At 43.2% G+C, this 18,661-nt stretch overlaps 2 protein-coding genes across 3 annotated transcripts in view; one reads left to right on the forward strand and one right to left on the reverse strand.

The window, feature by feature from the left end:
- The window catches only part of LRIT1 (leucine rich repeat, Ig-like and transmembrane domains 1), a 55,666-nt gene that overhangs the window by 11,687 nt on the left and 25,318 nt on the right, over positions 1-18,661 (forward strand). The gene's annotated exons all lie outside the window — the stretch shown is intronic.
- On the reverse strand, positions 1,365-17,438 carry RGR (retinal G protein coupled receptor). Its single transcript, XM_005433485.3, has 7 exons — positions 17,202-17,438; positions 13,480-13,636; positions 11,944-12,065; positions 5,069-5,222; positions 4,366-4,483; positions 2,732-2,845; positions 1,365-1,801 (listed from the first exon to the last, which is right to left on the reverse strand). The coding sequence occupies exons 1-7, from the start codon at positions 17,278-17,280 to the stop codon at positions 1,661-1,663; spliced, it is 885 nt and encodes a 294-aa protein (XP_005433542.2). The 5' UTR covers positions 17,281-17,438; the 3' UTR covers positions 1,365-1,660.

The raw sequence follows: 18,661 nt of genomic DNA on the forward strand, positions 1-18,661 counted from the left end.
CCCGAGAAAGAGGTAATTACAGATTCAGAGCCTGTCACTGTAGATACATACTTAAAGGTAATTTTCTGCCCATACACATTATTTTGTGCTTATTGGTGCAAACATTTTGTCATCTGCTCACTTAATATTATGGGTACCTAAGATGTAAGTCTTAGCTGTCAGCTTTAGATGTGATTACTCTGAATAATTTTGTCATGGTGTAATTCACTGCTCTGTCAGGTGGTTTGTGACTAGACTGAGCCTCACAAGTCCCAAAGCACATCTCCGAATGGGATCCTGCTGCTTACTTGTGACAAATGACATTTATCTCCTGTCTCTAGCCATGGTGGGAATGTCTGTTCTACCCACTGATTGTTTAGCTTCCGGGATTGCACCATCTACCCTTTTGTAACTCATACGTAACTATTTTTCCTTACCCTTTTGTAACCCACATGCAAGTGTTTTCCCTTCTAGTATGTTCGAAAGCATCACAGGGACAGATCAAATTGCTTTGGTTAGCTTCAAAAGCTCTTTCACTGTCAATGCTTGGAAATGAACTATACGATCCTGATAAAAGTCAGTTAGGTTTGGATTTTTTGTATGCACAATCTCTTCTATTTTGTGTGTCACACAAATATATTTTTGTAAATGGGTCATTGAGGCACATCTTGTAATGACAGGTGACATCAACTGACAGTTTTTGATCCTGTAGGCAATGTGAGCAACACGAGCAAATACAAATATTTAAAATGGACATTTCTAATAGTTTAAAACATATACAAATTCCGATAATTATAAAATAAGTGGCTTTTTAATTGCTCAGACTCTTCAGTCACAACTGATACAGTCATCGTTCTCACTCTTGTAGAGCATACGGGAAGTTAATGGCAGATGTGAAGTTAATTTTTATTTTTATGACGTTTATAGAACATAATATGACCCATACCTCCCCTGAGTTTTTTCTCAGTGTCTGATAAAAAGCTGGATGTTTTTCTGATGGACTGTGAGTTTGTTGATTGTCCTGGTAAGCAGCAGCTACAAAATCTGATGCAGTTTAGCATGTGCAAAGCTGAATGTCACACACATTTGAACCAGAGCCAAGCTAATATTCCTTATTGGGGTAAAATGCCTACTGAAATGTTTTTATGGAATTAGGAGGGCAGACTCATCATGGAAATTTGGGAACTCCCATTGTGGGGAAGATATGTTATTCAGATGAACAAGCTACTTATACAGACATGTGGTGTAATACTGGATACTCCTTTAATCTTTTCGTAATCCAGACATTACCATATGGACAAACTGCACAGATTGATTTGAGGAGGCCTCGCTGGATAAATGAATACCCTACTTTGTTTAACATAAAAGCTCAGCAAATTAGAGTATCAGGGAAAAAAATAATGCTTTCCAGCACATAGTTTATTCGCAGTGACATATAAAATGAGAGTGATGACAATCAACACAGGTTTAAGGCAGCTTGTTTGACAAGCAGCTCGTGATGGTTTGGACAGTTATCTGGAGGGCTTTCTTTCAGTGCTTCATTGCTTGTAGCCAATGCACGGCCTTTCCAATGTGGAACCAACCACCTTTGCATGTACATATCAGAGAACACACGTAGTTTTCTCTAGCGTTTTGCTTCCAGTGGTGTACCTGCATTAATTTTGCTTGATGCCGTAATGGGTTATTTAGCTTTGTTATCAACTTCTTTCTCAATCTTCTGTCCTGTGAGGAACTGCCATATTCCTCCTCTGTAGTTCTCATTCCCCAAGGCATATACGAAGGCATTCACCATTGGTGCAGTCTTGGCAATAACAGCAGGAATCTGTCATGAGACACAGTATTTATTAATAGGATGATGCACTGAGAGGCTGGTTGGCCAATTTCAGCCTGGGCTCAGTTTCCCTTTACCAAACAAATGCCAGTCTCCAACATGAGCAGCTTGCTGCCCCCAGAGAGATGAGAGGTAAAAGCAACTTGGTCAGTTGGAGTCCATTGCTCAGGAAATTATAGTCTCCAGGAGAAATAATTTTGATCAGCATTGCCTGAAACTGGGATATTTCATTTAAGAGTGAATACAAACACTCTGGAGGAGTGAAGGGTGTGCCACGGACACCTTCTGATGGATAGGTGGGCTGATATTGCTAACACATTTTATGTGGGAAGCTGAATACCTAAGTACAGTAATGCATTTGGTGACTTGAAACTGGGCTAATTTTTGGGGACTGAGTGAAAGTTGAAAGGTTTAATGTGATATTATTGAGGCCCAGAGGTAGCCTTGGAGTTAAGACTCATAGAAAAAAGGGAAAAAAGGAGGCAGCATAACCTTAAGAGTGATCAATTGCAGTCTTCCCGAGGAGAGAGAAATGTTAAAAAATGAACGAGACAAACAGTCTCTTCAAAATTGAAAATTCTGGGCAGGTCCTTGACTCTGGGAAGGACACAAAAGCTCCCTCAAACCATGGGGCAGTGCAGGCTATGGACCCCTAACTGTCTGCTGAAGAAAAAAGCCCCCAACTTCCTAAACAGTAGCTTGATCAAAGCAGTAATATAATGCCCATTACATCACTGTGCTTAGAGGTTTTGCCTTAAGTGGTAGATGAAGAGAATGCTTTGAGGAAATGATCTGCTTGTTATATATATGTTATAACAAGTAAACCCAATTGTGAGTAAATTGGCCTCGTTCCATAGGAACGGAGACAGGGGAGTAAGGAGACTGTCAGTGTTTGAATTCCCTCAGGTGGCATAGACGTACCATGCGGTATTTTGGTGAAATGAACATCACGTTTTCAACTGCTGCGTAGAAGCATAAAAGGCAATAGGGACCCCAGCAGATGACCAGCGTCTTCAATGGTAAACCAGTATTAAACTGAAAAACAAGAACAATACATTCTTTTGTGCTTCCCAGCAGCACACTGCCACGGGCAGATGGGACAGATCCTGTGAGACCATGGTTTGTGTTCTGTAGCAGGAGGGGATCAGCCAGCAGGATGTGCAGTATTGCTGCTGCTTTGCCGTGCATGTTGGACGTGTGTGAGCATAGCTCCCTCTGCATCGAGGGCTGCCTGTGCAGCAAGTCCCCTGACCATGGGGATGGGGTGGTGAGTGGCAGTTCTCCTGGGTAGAGGTGCCAAAGCACCTTATGGCAGATCAGTTAAATCAGTCTGTGTGCTAGATGGAGAAGCCATAGCCAGTAATTGCTGCTGGGGGGGCAACATAGACATTTAAATACAGAACAACATTTTTCTGACTTCTCAGAGGGTCTTGCAGACAAAAAAAACCTCTGTGGAGCCACTACTAGGGCAGCACAACAGATGGATGCAGCAGCAGCAGCTGTGTTGTGGTAGTAGGACTCCTCTGTCCTTCTTGCTAGGGCCTTATCCATGCTGTTCATGGATAGCTGTTCCCAAGTGTCATATAAATATTAATGCATAGGGAAGATAAACTTAATCCTTAAATTTTCTGCATCGTAACTAGTCTACAGAATATTCTAAGAAAGAAATTGCACTCTATTGCATAAACTCACTGAAAAAAAAAAAAAGGTGATACTTATAATAATGAACGTTGAGATTTATTTAAGAACTGTGCAGAGGGTACACATGTTTATTCCAGACAGCCACAAACAAGTCTGCCTGACTGTCTCTTTGCCAGTATAACATCCCCCTTGAGCACTGGCTGCCTTTACCAAGTGCAGGGGTCGGGCTGTGCCTGCCAGCCATGGATAGTGCCCCAGACTGTACAACCTGCACCTAAGAACTCATATAATCACCACATTACATTCCCATAAACCTGCCACGCCAGAGCAATTCCTTTGTTTCCAGCTCATAAAGGTTTCTGAATTTCCTCAACCAAGTGTAAACACGATGTGCATAGGAAGGCCCTTTGCCCCCACGGGGTGCCTGTGTGTTTCCCTGTAGTGCTGCAGTTCTGGCTGGCTGCCTCGGTGATAAGCTTAGAGCCTGCAGGAAATAATGATCCTTCCTGAGCAATGTTTCTCTGGATAAATACTGATATGCTATTACCAAATATACTGCATGCTGTGTGCTTGTTTTGTAGCTAGAATTGGACCAGTGTAGGTGGAGGGGAATCCTCAGGGTCATTAGTCCAACCTCTGCTTTGACAGGGAGTGGTTTGTAATGCGCTGGGTTGGAGCAGATGTGGCTGGCTGGTCAAATCTTGAAATATCTAAGGATGGGGTTTCCACAAGCTTTCTGGGTAGCTCCATCCTGCGTTCTGCTACCCTCCTGCTCCAGTAACACTGGGGAGCTAGCGCAGAAGGAGCTGAGCCAAAGCCTCTGTGAAAGAAATTGGCTTTTTGAGGACTTTGTCTCTGTTGGATGCAGCCCTATTTTGGCAAGGTGGTTGCAGGAGTGGGGGAAGCTTTCTTACCTTATAGTTCCCACTTTTCTTGAACTTCTGGTGTATGGACTGATAGGCCGTCAGCATGATGAAGCCCGGGATCATGAAATTGAAAATGGATAGACCAAAAAGGAATGTGATATAGTTTCTGGAAAGGGTAAGGAGGAGCAAAAAAGAAAGAGGTTGTTAATTCCTCTCTAAGGCATCTCTGTAAACTTGCTGTAAATATTCATTAACTTGTATTTTTAAAAGGGGAAAAACCAGTTTTGTCAACATGCTTTACATGCAGCATTTGCTGAAGGCTGGTTAAGTTGTGCCATGCTGTTGTGTATGGGATGGATAGTGTCATAGAAAATCACAACAGGTGTTTGATTTCTAAACCCAAGCATCCCTACTCGGACATCTGTACTGGAATGCATTAAAAAAAAACCCTCATTCTAAAAGAGTTTCAAGTCCTAAACCCAGAAAAGATGCAGTTTATAGATGAGCAAGGGAGCAGCAGAAACCTGAGCACTAGCCTCTCCCATGGAGGAAGCTGACTTCAGCCGTTCCCACATGGTGCCACGTGAGTCAGGGCAGCCTTGGGTCATGCCTGCCTTGTCCCAGCCACTGGGGAGGGAGATCTGCCCCAGCACCAACGACGGAGGATGGCTGGGGGCTTCAGTGTGCTGTTGAGACCACCCCAGGGGATGGCAGCTCCCCCCCCCCCCCGGGAGCTGGCCCCTGCACTCACCTGTCCCCTTTGCTGTAGTCCAGGGTGCAGCAGGTTCGGAGGGGTTCGTAATCATATTCCCCCCATCCCAGCAAGGGCATCACAGCCCAAAAGGCAGCAAAGAGCCATGCAAACAGCATCATGGAGATGGCCGTGCTCCACTGCAGCTTGCTCCCTGCAAGAAAGGAAAAGGGGGTACGCATACCTGGAATGAAACCACCGTGGAAAGCTGCCTGGCTCGGTGGGGCCAGTGCCAAGCACCCCAGCCCAGGGGCCTTGGGCAGAAACAAGCAGCTGTCGGTGTTTTCTAGCCTGAAGGCGACCTGAGCCTGGAGCAATCAACCTTGCATAAAATAGGAAGGAAGCTTTTAAACTTTAGGAAAGAGCAAATTCTTATTCCCTTTTGGGTGCTTTACTTAGACAAGTGCTGTATTGCTGTTTAGCTTTGTACCATGCTGGAGTTACAGCTGCTCTTACAAATATTAGATTCTTGTGCTTTGGGAATGTGTTTGAAGACTCAGATGAGGCAGAGAGCAGCTGAATGAACAGAGCAGTGCAACAAATAGTGTTGGAAGAACTCGAGCCCTGCTGCAGGCTGTGGGTCAGATCAGAGATGCGACTCCGCACAGCCTCCCCAGCCCTTGCCTGCTTCCCACCTGCCCTGCTGAGAGTGCAGGGCATGCATGGATATTAAATATACCCTGTTCTAAAATCACTGCTCATCAATATGTATGTCAATATCTATATACAACCTGACAACGCACCTTGTTCTAAAAATACTGCAGATCAAATTATTTTGCCCTCAAGATGATTGCTTAGCCTGGAACAGGAAATGCAAAGCTCAGCATTGATCATTTTTATTATAAAATTAGGAAAAAAAATACTACTTGTGCCTATCTCATCCAATTATGTAAAATACCATAGGAATAGGTCAATGAATGGAATGAAAGACTGGAAGCTTGAGAAGACACGGGGCATATTTCTTCATGGAGGAGGCAGGCAGGCTTTCCCGCAACTGTAGTACGTTGTGGTTTAGCCTAACTGCTTGCGTGTAAAAAACCAAACCAAACAAAACAACCCCTGGATAATTTTGTTATGGAGGCTAATGTCTCTAATCATGCCCGTGCTGAAGAGCCCATGACGCCAGCTGCGCCAGCAAGGAGCATGGTGACTCTTCCCACTGCTCCTTCTGTCTCCTCACACATAAGGAATCTATTTTGGACACTAGAAAAAGAGAGAATAAAACCTAAGAAAATCAGATTTTTTTTCGTTCTGGATTTGGCCTTTTGCAAAATGAGACTAATGGTGAAATAGCCTTGGTGAAATCAGCTGCCTGTTGACCCTCCAGAAAAGATTTAATGACACATCAGAAGTAGCTAAAAATGTATGAATGAAAAATTAAACACATTTGATATTATTTTAATTTTACCCAGAAAAAATACTTGCCTTACAAGAACAGTGAAAGAATTGTGCTCTGTTCACATGGCAAAAATGGCCTCTTCTGGGGGGGCTGATGCCAAGAGAGCAAGTTAAGAGCAGTTCAGTTGGTTTTGTGCAGAGCAGGCCATTGCTATACCTTAAATGCCTTTTATTTTTTGCCTGATAAAATTTAATGTAATAGTCATGTAGATCCTAATTCAGTTAAGTGTGTATGTATAAAGTCCAGCATACGCTTAAGGATATAATTCCTAATTAGGGGCCAGCGCTGGCAATTTGGTCCTATTAAGTCTAATCACTCTTGTACTCTGGCTTTCTCTCCTTGAAAACTGAGGAGGAAGCTTCTCTTTTCCATACAGTGAAATATTAATGCAGGGGATTTGAAATGGCTTCTGTGATTGCTTTGGAAGAGAAAGAGGTCATACTTATAAACACACACACTGCACCCCACCCCACCCCATTATTTAAAGATCACTAAAATTGTGATGCCAAAAGCTTAAATTTTAGGTAGTGGTAGATAGAGCATGGAACTTTAATCCTTTTGACTGCACTGGCCAGTTCTTAGTGACCTAATCATAAACTATTTCTCAGTCTTTAGTCTGTGGGAACACTTAGGAATTTAGATTATTTTTTTTTTTTTAAGATTTGTAAGTTGGTCAAACATTTAGCTGATTTTCACAGAAAAAGCAAAAAAAATACATCTCTGAGCGGCTCCATTTCAGCTAGATTTCAGACTGAAATTCAAAAGGTATTTCTCAACGAAAAGGTCAACAGGATTTTCTAGGATGGAGGAAAAAAAAATAATACCTTCTCCTTGCTCTTGCAAATGGTTGTTATAGCTGATATATTCCAGAACAATATGCCTTGTGCTAGACTTCATGGCATGCATCACTTAAAATTGGCAAAGTTTGTCAAACCCAAAAATGTCTGAAAATATGTATCGGTCATGAGTAAAATAGGTGTTGGTACCTTCTTCAACTGCAGTGCAAAAAACACTAGTCACTGGTGTTCACAAGTATTCATCTTTTGTAGGAATAAGAAAGGTTTACTGCATAATAGCTTCTTTTGTGCTTATCATTAGAAAAAGCTCTTTAAAATACCCTAAATAAAGGGAATTTTTTTACTCCAATGATATTTTTCTTTTTTTTTCTGTGGTTCTCCATGGTCACAAAGCTGTCTTTGTGATTACCTTCTGCTTCAGTGAAAATGCAAGATCTGTATAAACATTGGCGTTTTGTCAGGGAAAACTGATGAAGGTGCAAAACTAGATGAAGGAAGTGTGGCAGGGTGGCTGCAGTCAGTGTGGCAGCAGGTAAGGGCTTGCTCCTAGTTTGACAGAGCTGACAGCTGCAACTTGGAGCAAACAGTAGTTTGCTAATCTTTGAATACTGATACAACAACCTAGGTTTACTTATTCAAGGAATTAAGGATTAGATAAAACTCCCTGCAATTCTTCTTCTTGAAATTGAATGCTGCTGTGAAATCCCTGCTGATTTTGTTCATCTTTTCTTTTGTAATGTTTAGAAAAGTACTGACATAAATCACCTCAGATTTTCCATTTCCCTCTAATTCTTAAATGCGAGTGTAAAATCTTCAAGATCTTTTTTTCTTTCCTTTTAAAGCTGTAGCTCTATGCTGTGTTATGAAAGGAAAAAACCTGACCAGGATCTTTCCCCTCTTCACAAACCGCTGATGGCAGCGTGCTACCCTCTCGCAAGTATGAGCCGCGCGTTAGATCTAAACACCTTCTGCAAAGATGTCTCCGTGGTGGGTGGCTGCCCCCCAGGCTGTCCACCAGCTGCCCCCTGCCTGCCTGCGCCCAGCTCCAGCGGGACCTCCAGGGCTGCTGCTTCCTTCCTCCCTCGCTATGTTAAGAACATAATTTGGGACGTCGTCCTCATTCGAATGGCCGGGGAGGGAGAGCTAACCTTGCTATGAAACGTCATCTTCTGTCCTGAATGCTTGGCTGTTGACAGGCAGCTTTCTCTGAGTTTGCCCTTTCCTCCTTCCCTGTTGGGCACTAACATAAAACCGCTTCTGTTTTCTCCTTTCCTCCCTTAACGATCAAATTTTGAAATACAATAGTATATGTTTTCCCATCCTGTACGCATTTGATATTGAAACCCTTTGGACTCCTCTGCCTTTTCTCCTCTCACGGCATACCTTTAGTCTATAGATTTCTGTCATCCTCTCCTTGCTGGGAAAGCAGCATCTCAAGGGCACCAAGGCCACATTTAGGGGATAAAAAGAGAGTTGCCTGGGATGAAGAAATCAAGTGAGGGGAAGAGTAAAATGCCTTGAAACTACAGCTTCCCTGTCATGTGTGGTGGTCATACTATTTTCTTCCATATGCCAATCAATACCAACCTGTTTTCTGGTGAGTGACATATCCAGTTATCAATATGCTTTAAAGGCTAGATCTTTGTCACTTGAGGGTTACATCGACTTCCAAACTTAAAAACCTGCTTAATTTTCAGGATGTTGGTGAACACATTTGTGTCATTAGCATCCAGAATGGCTGAAAAATCACATTTTCCCTCATCATAGTAGCAATCTCTCACATTCTACTCGGCTCGCTCTTCCTCAGAAGTACAGATAGTGGATAACCGAGCATCAGGCTGAGGAATGCCTCAACAAATGTTTCTCAGGAAACTGTTAGGACATAACAAAAACATTGGAGGTGATGTAATTGAACCTGGAAGGAGTGCCAGTTCTGGGGGAAAAGATAAAACATTGATAACTTTGTTTTTTTTAGGCAAAGGTATTTTGTACCTCCTGTATAGGCACACAGCACACGCCAGTGTCAACAGGAGTTTAATGTATGAATTGAGAACGTGGTATCGCCAGCAGGCTTGATGTATCAGATCTATGAGATATGACTTAATCTTCCTCGCAATCAGCTTGTGCAGGATGAAACTAGAAGTGGCTGGTGTTACTGGAATAGCCACAGAGCAGGGCTGGAGATTTGTGCTGGGACTCCAACTGCACTCCAGCTTTTAAGGCCTTCTGGGATTTTGGTTTTGGTTTGGTTTTGTTGTTCAAAACGTTCAGGAACAGCCGCAATGCTTGGGCATCGGTAAGTAACAATTTGAGCAAAGTAAAGAAGCTTGTGCCCTGAGGGTCTCTCTGTCTGTGCTCTTAATGTAGTATGCTCTTGACTGGAGGAGTGCGTGACACAAAAGCATTAAAGTCAACGTTGTGGAGAGTAAAATGTCTTTCCAAAGACATGTTTATTTTCAGGCTATCTCTCTTGTAAAAATACAGATGCTACTCTTTAGCTCCAAGCACATTTTAGTATCTAAAGGGTGTTAGTATGGATTTAGCCTACAGCCTGCATTATTTGGGGCCTTTGTCTGGACACGAAAAAGAACATTTCCTTGCCTGAGCTGAATTCTTGACAAAAGTTGCAGCACAAAAAGTTGGCAACCTTTCCACCCTCAATGGGATCATCAGATTGAACTTGTTTGCTGCGTGCTCTGGGTGTGTTTTAGCACTTGCTGCTTTATTCCTACAGAGGCCATGCCTGAAATGCAGCGTGGACGCTAATGGCAGAGGCAGTTGAGGCGTTGCAGCTCAGCCGCTTCTTCCCCAGCCCGTTTTTACACTTCCATTTAGGAAATATTTTGTGGTCTGAGCAACCTGCACTTTAGCACAAGAAAAGGAGGGCTCTGTTTGCCTATCAGCATTGTTGAAGGGACGCAGTTTTTTTGGGAATGGTGTGGTTATGTGAAGTGCTCTGCACTGCTCGCTCCTCTGGGAAGAGCCTGGCTGTAGTGGGAACCAGGAAAGCTGCAGGTCTGAGTAGGAGGACCTCATCCATTTCTCTCTGGGGGCAGAGCTGGGAGACTGCTGAAATGGCCAAACAGTGTGGATCAGGGCATTCCTGGTATTACGGAGTGCTAGGTTGCCCTTTCAGGATAAATTTGCATTTCATATTGTGTCTCTTTCCCTTTTCATAATGACAGCCATGAGATTGTGTTTGCCACTCGGTTGTTTTCTAATAACTTTTGAAAACACTGGCTACTTAGAAGTACACTGGTGAGGGAAGAGGGAACTGGCAGGTACCACGTTGCTGCGTTTACAGTGAAAGTTGGTGTCTGGGGAGAGGTGAGCACCCCATACAGCTGTCAGCACAAGTCTATCTTATCAGACAAAAGCAACATCATCCCTTGCCCTGTATTCACAGGGAAGTGGGGTTTGGCAGTTCCAGTGCTAACAAGGCTGCTAGTTTGTTTTACAGCAGGTAATAATGCCCTTGGTTGTGCTCCCTGACCTCTGTGCTAAGAGAATATGGTTATTCCTCTGCTCTCCCCATCCATAGTGGTGGCTGGAGTGCAGTTGGAGTCCCAGCGTAAATCCTAGCAGTCTCCACAGATGCTAAATTCAACCCAGCACCCTCATTCAGCAGAAATTTCCACTCACGTTACATGAATGAGTGCAGAAATGCAGTACTGCTGAAGTTTGGGAGGAAGTTCTGTGACAGAAGACAGAGCATATCTATCTGTATAAATCCATATGTTTGACATCCTGTCAATCCCTATTTCTCACCGAAATCAAAAATATGCTTTCATGAGTCCACAGAAAAGGCAAATTTACTTTCCTGCATTGATCTCCCTGTCTAATATTAGATTTCCATTAAATCCAGCTGAGGTGTCAGAGCTACTTAAAAACTAAATTGCAAGAAAAAACAAAAAATGACCTTCACTAAAAGAAGAAAACCAACATATTCCTCCTCTTATCAGTACTTAAAAATGGCTCTGCTGCTCTTATTGAAACTAGCAGATAATTTGTTCTTTTCTTGGGAACAAATGTACTGAGTTCCAGTCTTCATAAGGGGGCTTGGAAAGTAGCATAAACCCCACAAATGGTTCTGGCACCCCAAAGCACCCCTGCGTCGTGTCACACAATGGGACTGCTGAGCTCTGTCTGCATGATCATACCTCTGGGCTAGTGCTTTGCCATGGGCTCTGCTCCAGCTGCTCTCTCTGCAGGGGCATCTCTCTGGCTACACATAATTTACCTGTAATTAGTAAACTCTGCATAGGCACAAAGATCTGTTTGGTACACAGCAAGGTGTTGGGTAGAAGCCCAAGGGGCATAGATTATTCTTCAATATGGGGAGTTGAATTTTGTTTGGGACACTGAAGATTACTTATGGAGAAAATGAAAACATGGCAGGCAGGTCACAACGTGGATGTGATCTGGAAGAGGAAATATCTCCTGATGGTGGCTGGTTAGTGCCCCCCATATGGAAGAGGTCCTTTGGAGAGATTGTTTATATTTGTTCTCTCTCTAGCAAATAGAGACTTAGTAAGTCTTAACTTAGATAGTAAGGCAAATAAACTTACATATAAGATATGCAGATAATAAATGTGTGCTTGCTTTGATTCTCTGAAATCTAAGCAAGCTGCTTTATAGCAGGATCTGGGTAAGGCTGCTAGGTAAATTGTAGCCCTTACTTGTACAGTAGTGATGGTACCGGTCCCAGGCGACCGCAGCGCTGGAGCCAATGCTGGCTAGTGCTGTGAGGAAGCCCTGGAATCCGTGAATTTGACAGCCATCAGAGCCGTAGGGCCAGTATCTGCCAATAAAAAAGAATATGTTAAGAAAACGATAGAAAAAGGTGAAGACATGTTTGGAAATTGCATTAATGGAGAGGGTGAAATGATAGCCTGTGACCTTGCTTTCTGAGTCTGAGAAACATTGTGAAAGATGTTACTGTGGGTGCCTTTAGGTATTTGCCAGCATTTATCTTGCTGTAATGTCTGATACAGCACAACAGCTATTTTTACTCTTAATATGGAGAAGAAAAGATAACCCTGCATTTATGTATTGGAAAGTTGTTGTTTGTTTTTTTTTAAATTTGAAATCTACATTTCATCCAATTATCCGTATCTTCAAATTTGTCAGCCAATTTGTCAACATGTGAAAGTAGCAAATGAGTTATAAACTTTTGGAAAGTCAAGGTTCACCATTTCACAACAAATAAAAATACTCCTGATAGCAAGACTGAGGCATCCAAATGTCTTTGCAGACATAGATTGAAAAGAGCTATGGGATAGTCTCATGTAGCTGACATCTGCTGACATGACCCTTCAATTACCTGGTCACCCATGGTAAGGAGCCATGGCTGTTTTGCTTCCCGTGTTCATCTAACCTGACTCTTATGCTCATAAAGCTGGCTGTGAGGTGGAAATCTTCAATCTCCTTTCCCCGGCATTTACAGAACACCAGTATAACTCATTAGGAGACTACCCCTGGAAGTCCCTTTGAAACACGTCTGCTTGGGAGGCTGGGAAACTTCTGCTCCCATTTAAAAGAACCGTATATTGGTTTGAAATATATTTCTAGTCTCTATTAAAGGTATTTTCAGGGTTTAAAAATATGCTACTTAAGTGGAATTATTCATCAGCTTTTTTATAGGGTGGTGGTAGTTTTTTTGATTATGGTTTACTTGTGATTTGTTTATTGTTATTGTTCACTGAAATGCTTGATATTGTTTCTGTCCTCTGATTAAATGATTGCATGTGGGAAAATGTGGGAAATCAAATGTGTCATAACTGATGGGAGCTCCCTGCTAACAGATCTGCATTTTTATTTTCCACAAAATTCTCAAATAAGTGCTTTAATGGAAAAGTTCATAAAAAACTAGAAAGGCTTGCAGATGAATTTGGGGTCAGTCTAGAGGTTTAGGTAAATGAAATGTACAACTGTGTTGATATTCAAGTAGCTTCTACTATAACCACTGTGCGGTTAAATGTCTTCTATAATCAGTCCTATAATCTGTTGACGATTATATTCGGTGTAGTCTGCTTTCTTACTTGCCTGGTGGAACTATATAGAATTTCATTTTGCTGTTTCAGATTGAGAGAATGAGAAGGTTGGTTAGATGGTATGTAGAAAAAGAGTGATTTAATTAATTTGACCTCTTAGGACTTAAGCTGTAAGTTTTAATGTGGTTCTTCTGATCCTCCTTTAGGAAAAATAAGATATACCTTAGGAAGCTGGAGAAGGCAGCGATGAATGCATTGACGCAGATCCCGCAGTCAGCCAGTGCAATGCTGAGAACCAGCAGATTGCTGGGTGTTCGGAGTTCTTTGATTTTTCGGAAAGAAATAATTGTCAAGCCATTCAGACAGAAGCCAAGCAGGGCTGAAATATAGAATTGTTTGGTTTGATTCCACTAGAAATGGGAAATATCTACAATTATATTGCTGTATTCTTTAATGAGAGAGCAATAATTACTATGGGAACTTATGCACAGGTTATGTATCTGTAGTGGTTACAGCCTGCATGCAAGCTAAAGACTTTCAGGAGAGAAGTCAGAGGTGACAGCTGAAGCCAACGCTTCAAACTGCATTAGGGTGTCGTGGTTTAACCTCGGCCAGCAACTAAGTACCACGAAGCCTCTCGATCTCTCCTCCCCCCACCCCCAGTGGGATGGGGAGAAGAATAAGGTAAAATCCATGGGTTGAGATAAGAGCAGTTTAATAATTGAAATGAAGTAAAATATAATAGTAATAATAAACCCAATAATAATTTAATGAAGATGAGAGGGAGTGAGGAATAAAACCCAAGGGGAAAACCCCAAGTGACGCACAATACAGTTGCTGACCACCCTCTGACCGGTGCCCAGCCAGTCGTCAGGCAGTGATGAGGGCCCCCTGGCCAGCTCCCCCAGTTTATATGCCGAGCATGATGTTCTGTGGTATGGAATGTCCCTTCGGCTAGTTTGGGTCAGCTGTGCTGGCTCTGCTCCCTCCTGGCTTCTTGTGCCCCTCCTCACCGGCAGAGCATGGGAAACTGAAAAGTCCTGGACTTAGAGCAAGCACTGCTTAGCAACAACTGAAACATCAGTGTGTTATCAACATGATTCTACTAAATACTAAATCCAAAACACAGCACTGCGCCAGCTACTAAGAAGAAAATTAATTGTATCCCAGCTGGAACCAGGACGCAGGGATATGGCCAGTCATGTGGAGCAGAAATGTTTTAATCTTATTTGTAATTCTGTCGTTTGTTTTAATAGAGAAACCTGATTGCCAGGCTCCGTACAGGGACACGTGGGTCAGAGCGAGGGAGATGCAGGGGAGGCACTTTCAGAGGGGCTCACAGCCAGCACTTGCTGCTGGTGCACACATCTCCCAGCCTGTCTTTGGTAGAGAATGGGTTGTGTTTAATATCAATAGTAACATTCTTTTGTGTTTAAGCATAGAAATCCCTCAGCTGTGTTTGTCAGCCTGCCTCCCTTTGGGCTTCTGTTTAAGGTTAGCGTAGACAGTGCTTGAATCACACCAGCTCAATCTTATTACTGCCCTTAGTCAATAGACTATACATGGAAAGGAATAATCTAATTATAAAAAACAGTCACTGATAGATTTTTAAAAAAAATAAGTTAACGTTGGTCCTCAGAGAGGAGCATCCAAGCAACCCCAGCTATTCACCCAGGGCAAAGCTGTGCCATCCTGAAACCCATTCTTCACTGGTTTAAACTCAAGCTTTGTCCTTTAATGCCCTTTTCAAGGCAACCTGAATTATTTTAGCTCTCATGAGGCTCTGACTCAACATCCCACCTCTAAGTCTTGGTTAGATGAGATGCAGTATGTCTTTTGCTTCGTGTTCTTCTTGGAAAGAGAAATGATGTAGCACGAAAATGTCCATATCCCCTAAATCTGTAAAGTAGTGTAGTTACTTACGCTTATTGTCTTAATTCTGCACTTACATAAGATGGATGATTTTGTCTAGTCAGAAATCCTGCTCCTGCCTTAATTGCATTAATGGCTGATGGCATAACCACAGTAACAGATGATGGGAGTCTTTCATTACACAACATGTAACAAAATATTTGCAGGAGAAATATTTGGAACCATTTGAGATTGCCGTTCTTATTCCCTCCCTGCCAGCTTACCTCCCACCCACAAGGTGAAAACTGCTGCCTGTTCTCCCAAATGCAGTGAAGCCTTTAGGAGAGGCATGTTGTGACCGTGTTTGAAGTAGAGCTGAAGAGTTATTACTGTATCAACTTTTTTTCTGTCTTTCCCCTGTTTTTGGAAGCTCCACGCTTCAGCCCATTCTGCTTTTTTGAAGGCCAGCGTGAGTGTACAAATAGAGAACTTACTAAATTAAAAAAACTAAAATAGCTACACATTTTCATTTTTGGAGCAGCAGACGTGTCCAGTTAATAAAGTGAATGCAAGGTTTTCCTCTTCCCCAGAATGTTTGCACTTAGAAGCAGCACCAAAAAAGGAGGTCTTCACTGCCTTTCTCTCAGAGTCTTTTAGAAATTATTTAGTTTGATCTTCTAAGTCAGACAACAGAGATAAAATTTTATTGCCAATCTGCTGGTCATGTTCTGCCTAAAACCCTATAGAAAATACTTGTGTTTAGTAAAACATACATGTGTTAGATCACATCTAGTTTTAAATGCAGGTTACAGGCAGGTACTTTGCTTGGACTTCAACAGCTGCAAGCCCCCTGGCAGGCTGCAGCCCCTGGGCACAGGTGGGTGAGCTGTCAGGGTGCTGGTACCACAACCAGCTGGTCCCCAGCAGGACCCTGGCTGTGGGGCTCTGCCAGCACCCAACGGTGTCCCTGTCCCTCCTGCTGCTTCTCACCCCTCAGTGACAAAGTGCAAAGTCATGCCAGGACCTGCCAGGCCCTGCAGATGCCTTAGTGGCTCTTAGGCAGGTTTAGCCCTGAACCCTCTTTAGGCAGCAGCTTGCCCCTGGGCCAGGAGTAGAAGCTTTTTCTTCTCTCTTTCCTCCAGGGGAGAATTTCTGGCCGTGCTCTTCCAGCTTTCCTTTTCAGGCAGATACGATGCTGCCTTCCAGCTGAGCTCACCTGCAAGGAGAAGGCAAGCATCCTCCTTTCTCCCATGCTCCGTGTTTGTGGGGTGAGCTAATGAGCATATATCCCATTCTGTTGGTGCTTACAGCTTCTCCTCCTCTACTGTTGGGCCCCACGATCCCCGCATCCCCAGGTGAGCAGCACTATGCAGGGATGGGGTCCCAGGCCCTGACTGGGAAGTAGCTCAGAAGACACACCAGCGGCTGAAATAATCCTGGCTACAAGCCTGCCCTTTGCTAGCTGCCAGGTAGGTATACATTCGTAGTTTTGTTGCAGTTTCTCAACGTGGCACATGCCTTAAGAAAAGCCTACATTGGCTAAATTGAATGAAAATGGACTTCTTCCTGGAGTTTTGCTTCTTAACAGTTTGAGAGCTTTTGAATCTCATACAAGTATCTTTCTGTTTGTCACTTCTACTCAGGAGCCATTAACTGCAGCACTACCGATGCAATCTGAATGTATGCAAAGAGTTAACAGGCTGTTGTGGACCTGTTATCTTTATGACAGCCTTCGAAGCCTTGTTTCATTGAGGGATGATCAGCCATTTCAACATGTTCCCCAGAAGAAGATAAAATTGCCTTTAAAAGTCAACCACAAAACCTTACATCACAAATTCTTGATAGGAAAGCTGAGTAGCAGGTACTTGCCTGCCAGAGGGCGGCTATGCATACAGAGCAGACCTTCACTGGCAAACAGCTGGCAGCTCACCCTGATTTACTCACAAGTACTGGTGATGTAGCCACAATGACCGCCATAGGTCTGGGGCAGCATACCACAAGTGCTGCTCTTTGCTTCAGTTTTCCTTCCCCCTCCCACCAGGAATAATAGGAACAAAAATCTTATCGCTGCTGCGGTCCCATGCCGAGCTTACCTTCGACCAGCAGGGCAGTGCCGATGGCAAACACCTCTAATTCAGTGAAGCCTTCAGGGACAGGGTATGCGGTGACCATACCTGCGATAAAATGCCAACAGATTTAACCTCTGCCCTCTGTTATATCTGTAGGGCTGCCTTTTCTCTGGATATCCCTTCTTCCACTAGCCCAAGGCTTCTTAAAGGAGCAGCTCACGTGCAGACACATGCTCATTATTATATAAAAGCTTTGGGATTTTTACTCCCACCACTACAATCCCCGCAAGAATGTTATTAATGATGGGACTAGCATCAACCTGCACTCCCCCTTCCCCTGCAAATCGTATTTCAGACACCAGCAAAATGGAAGCATTCATTGCAATTACAACAAGTTCTTTGTAGAGACAAGATTAAGAGCCCTGTCCAGTTAATTCTGCAACACTGGAAAAGAATTAAAGGTTGTGGAACGAAGGAAACATGTAATATATAATTGGGGAGTGACCTGAAAAACAAAGGGGCACTCATTGAGTTGGTGATTAGGGGAAAAGTATGAACCAAGAACTTCTGCAGCATATAGGTCTTCCCCTCACCCCTTTTTTGGAAACTGGCCAATATATTTTTCTGGCGATGACTATTCTGTATACGAACTTATCTCCTCTTCATAACTGAGACTTAAATTAATGTGCACACTGGCACAGCCTGCTTAAAGACAAACACTTAGAAATTACTGATTTGGGGCCCCAGACATACAGGGAGGGATGTGAGTTGTCCAGTTGTGACTACTCACAGGAATTACCTTGCTGTCCTTTTGAAGATATTTGAAGACTGGGGTCTTGGTGTAGTGCTGCTCTGGAGTATGTGCAGTGTGCAGCTTGGCCAGCCTCCAGACCTTTACCTGCCGGCCAACTTCCCCCCATGAGCAAACCACGGGATGGATCCGAGATGTGCATCAGCCCTTGCCATTTCCCAGCAGGGTCTACTGTTTTCCTTTCATTTCTTGTACTGCTGGTTGATTAACTCTTTAGGAATTTGAATGCCTGGATCCTGCAGAATGGAAGACAGCAGCTTTCAGAACCCAAGTGAAGCAAATGGTACTTTTTTAGCTATACAATTATTGTTTATGCCTGTCCATTAGAAGTGAGCAACTTGGCCGTACTTTCTCGATTTTTAACCTACATTTAGAGTAGCAGTAGTTGTGATAAGTACTAGATAGGTTGTTTTCTTTTAATGGTACTTCATTGCACCCTTTTTAGTGCATTTGTTTCTTTATTCTTCTCTTCTCGTTCCTTACTGCTTTTCCACAGATCTACTCATTGCCTTGACAACAAGGTGCTGCTAGCATGATAGTTGCTGCTTGGGCACATAACTTTCTTCATCCTCATAATCTGACTGCAAAATGGGAGCAAAAATGGAGCTGAAGCACAAGGCATTTTGGCTTCCCCCAGCTCAGGCCCCACACTGTGCTGACCTGGGTCTTGGCT

Source organism: Falco cherrug, chromosome 9 (assembly GCF_023634085.1).
Source record: "Falco cherrug isolate bFalChe1 chromosome 9, bFalChe1.pri, whole genome shotgun sequence".
Taxonomy (NCBI): domain Eukaryota; kingdom Metazoa; phylum Chordata; class Aves; order Falconiformes; family Falconidae; genus Falco; species Falco cherrug.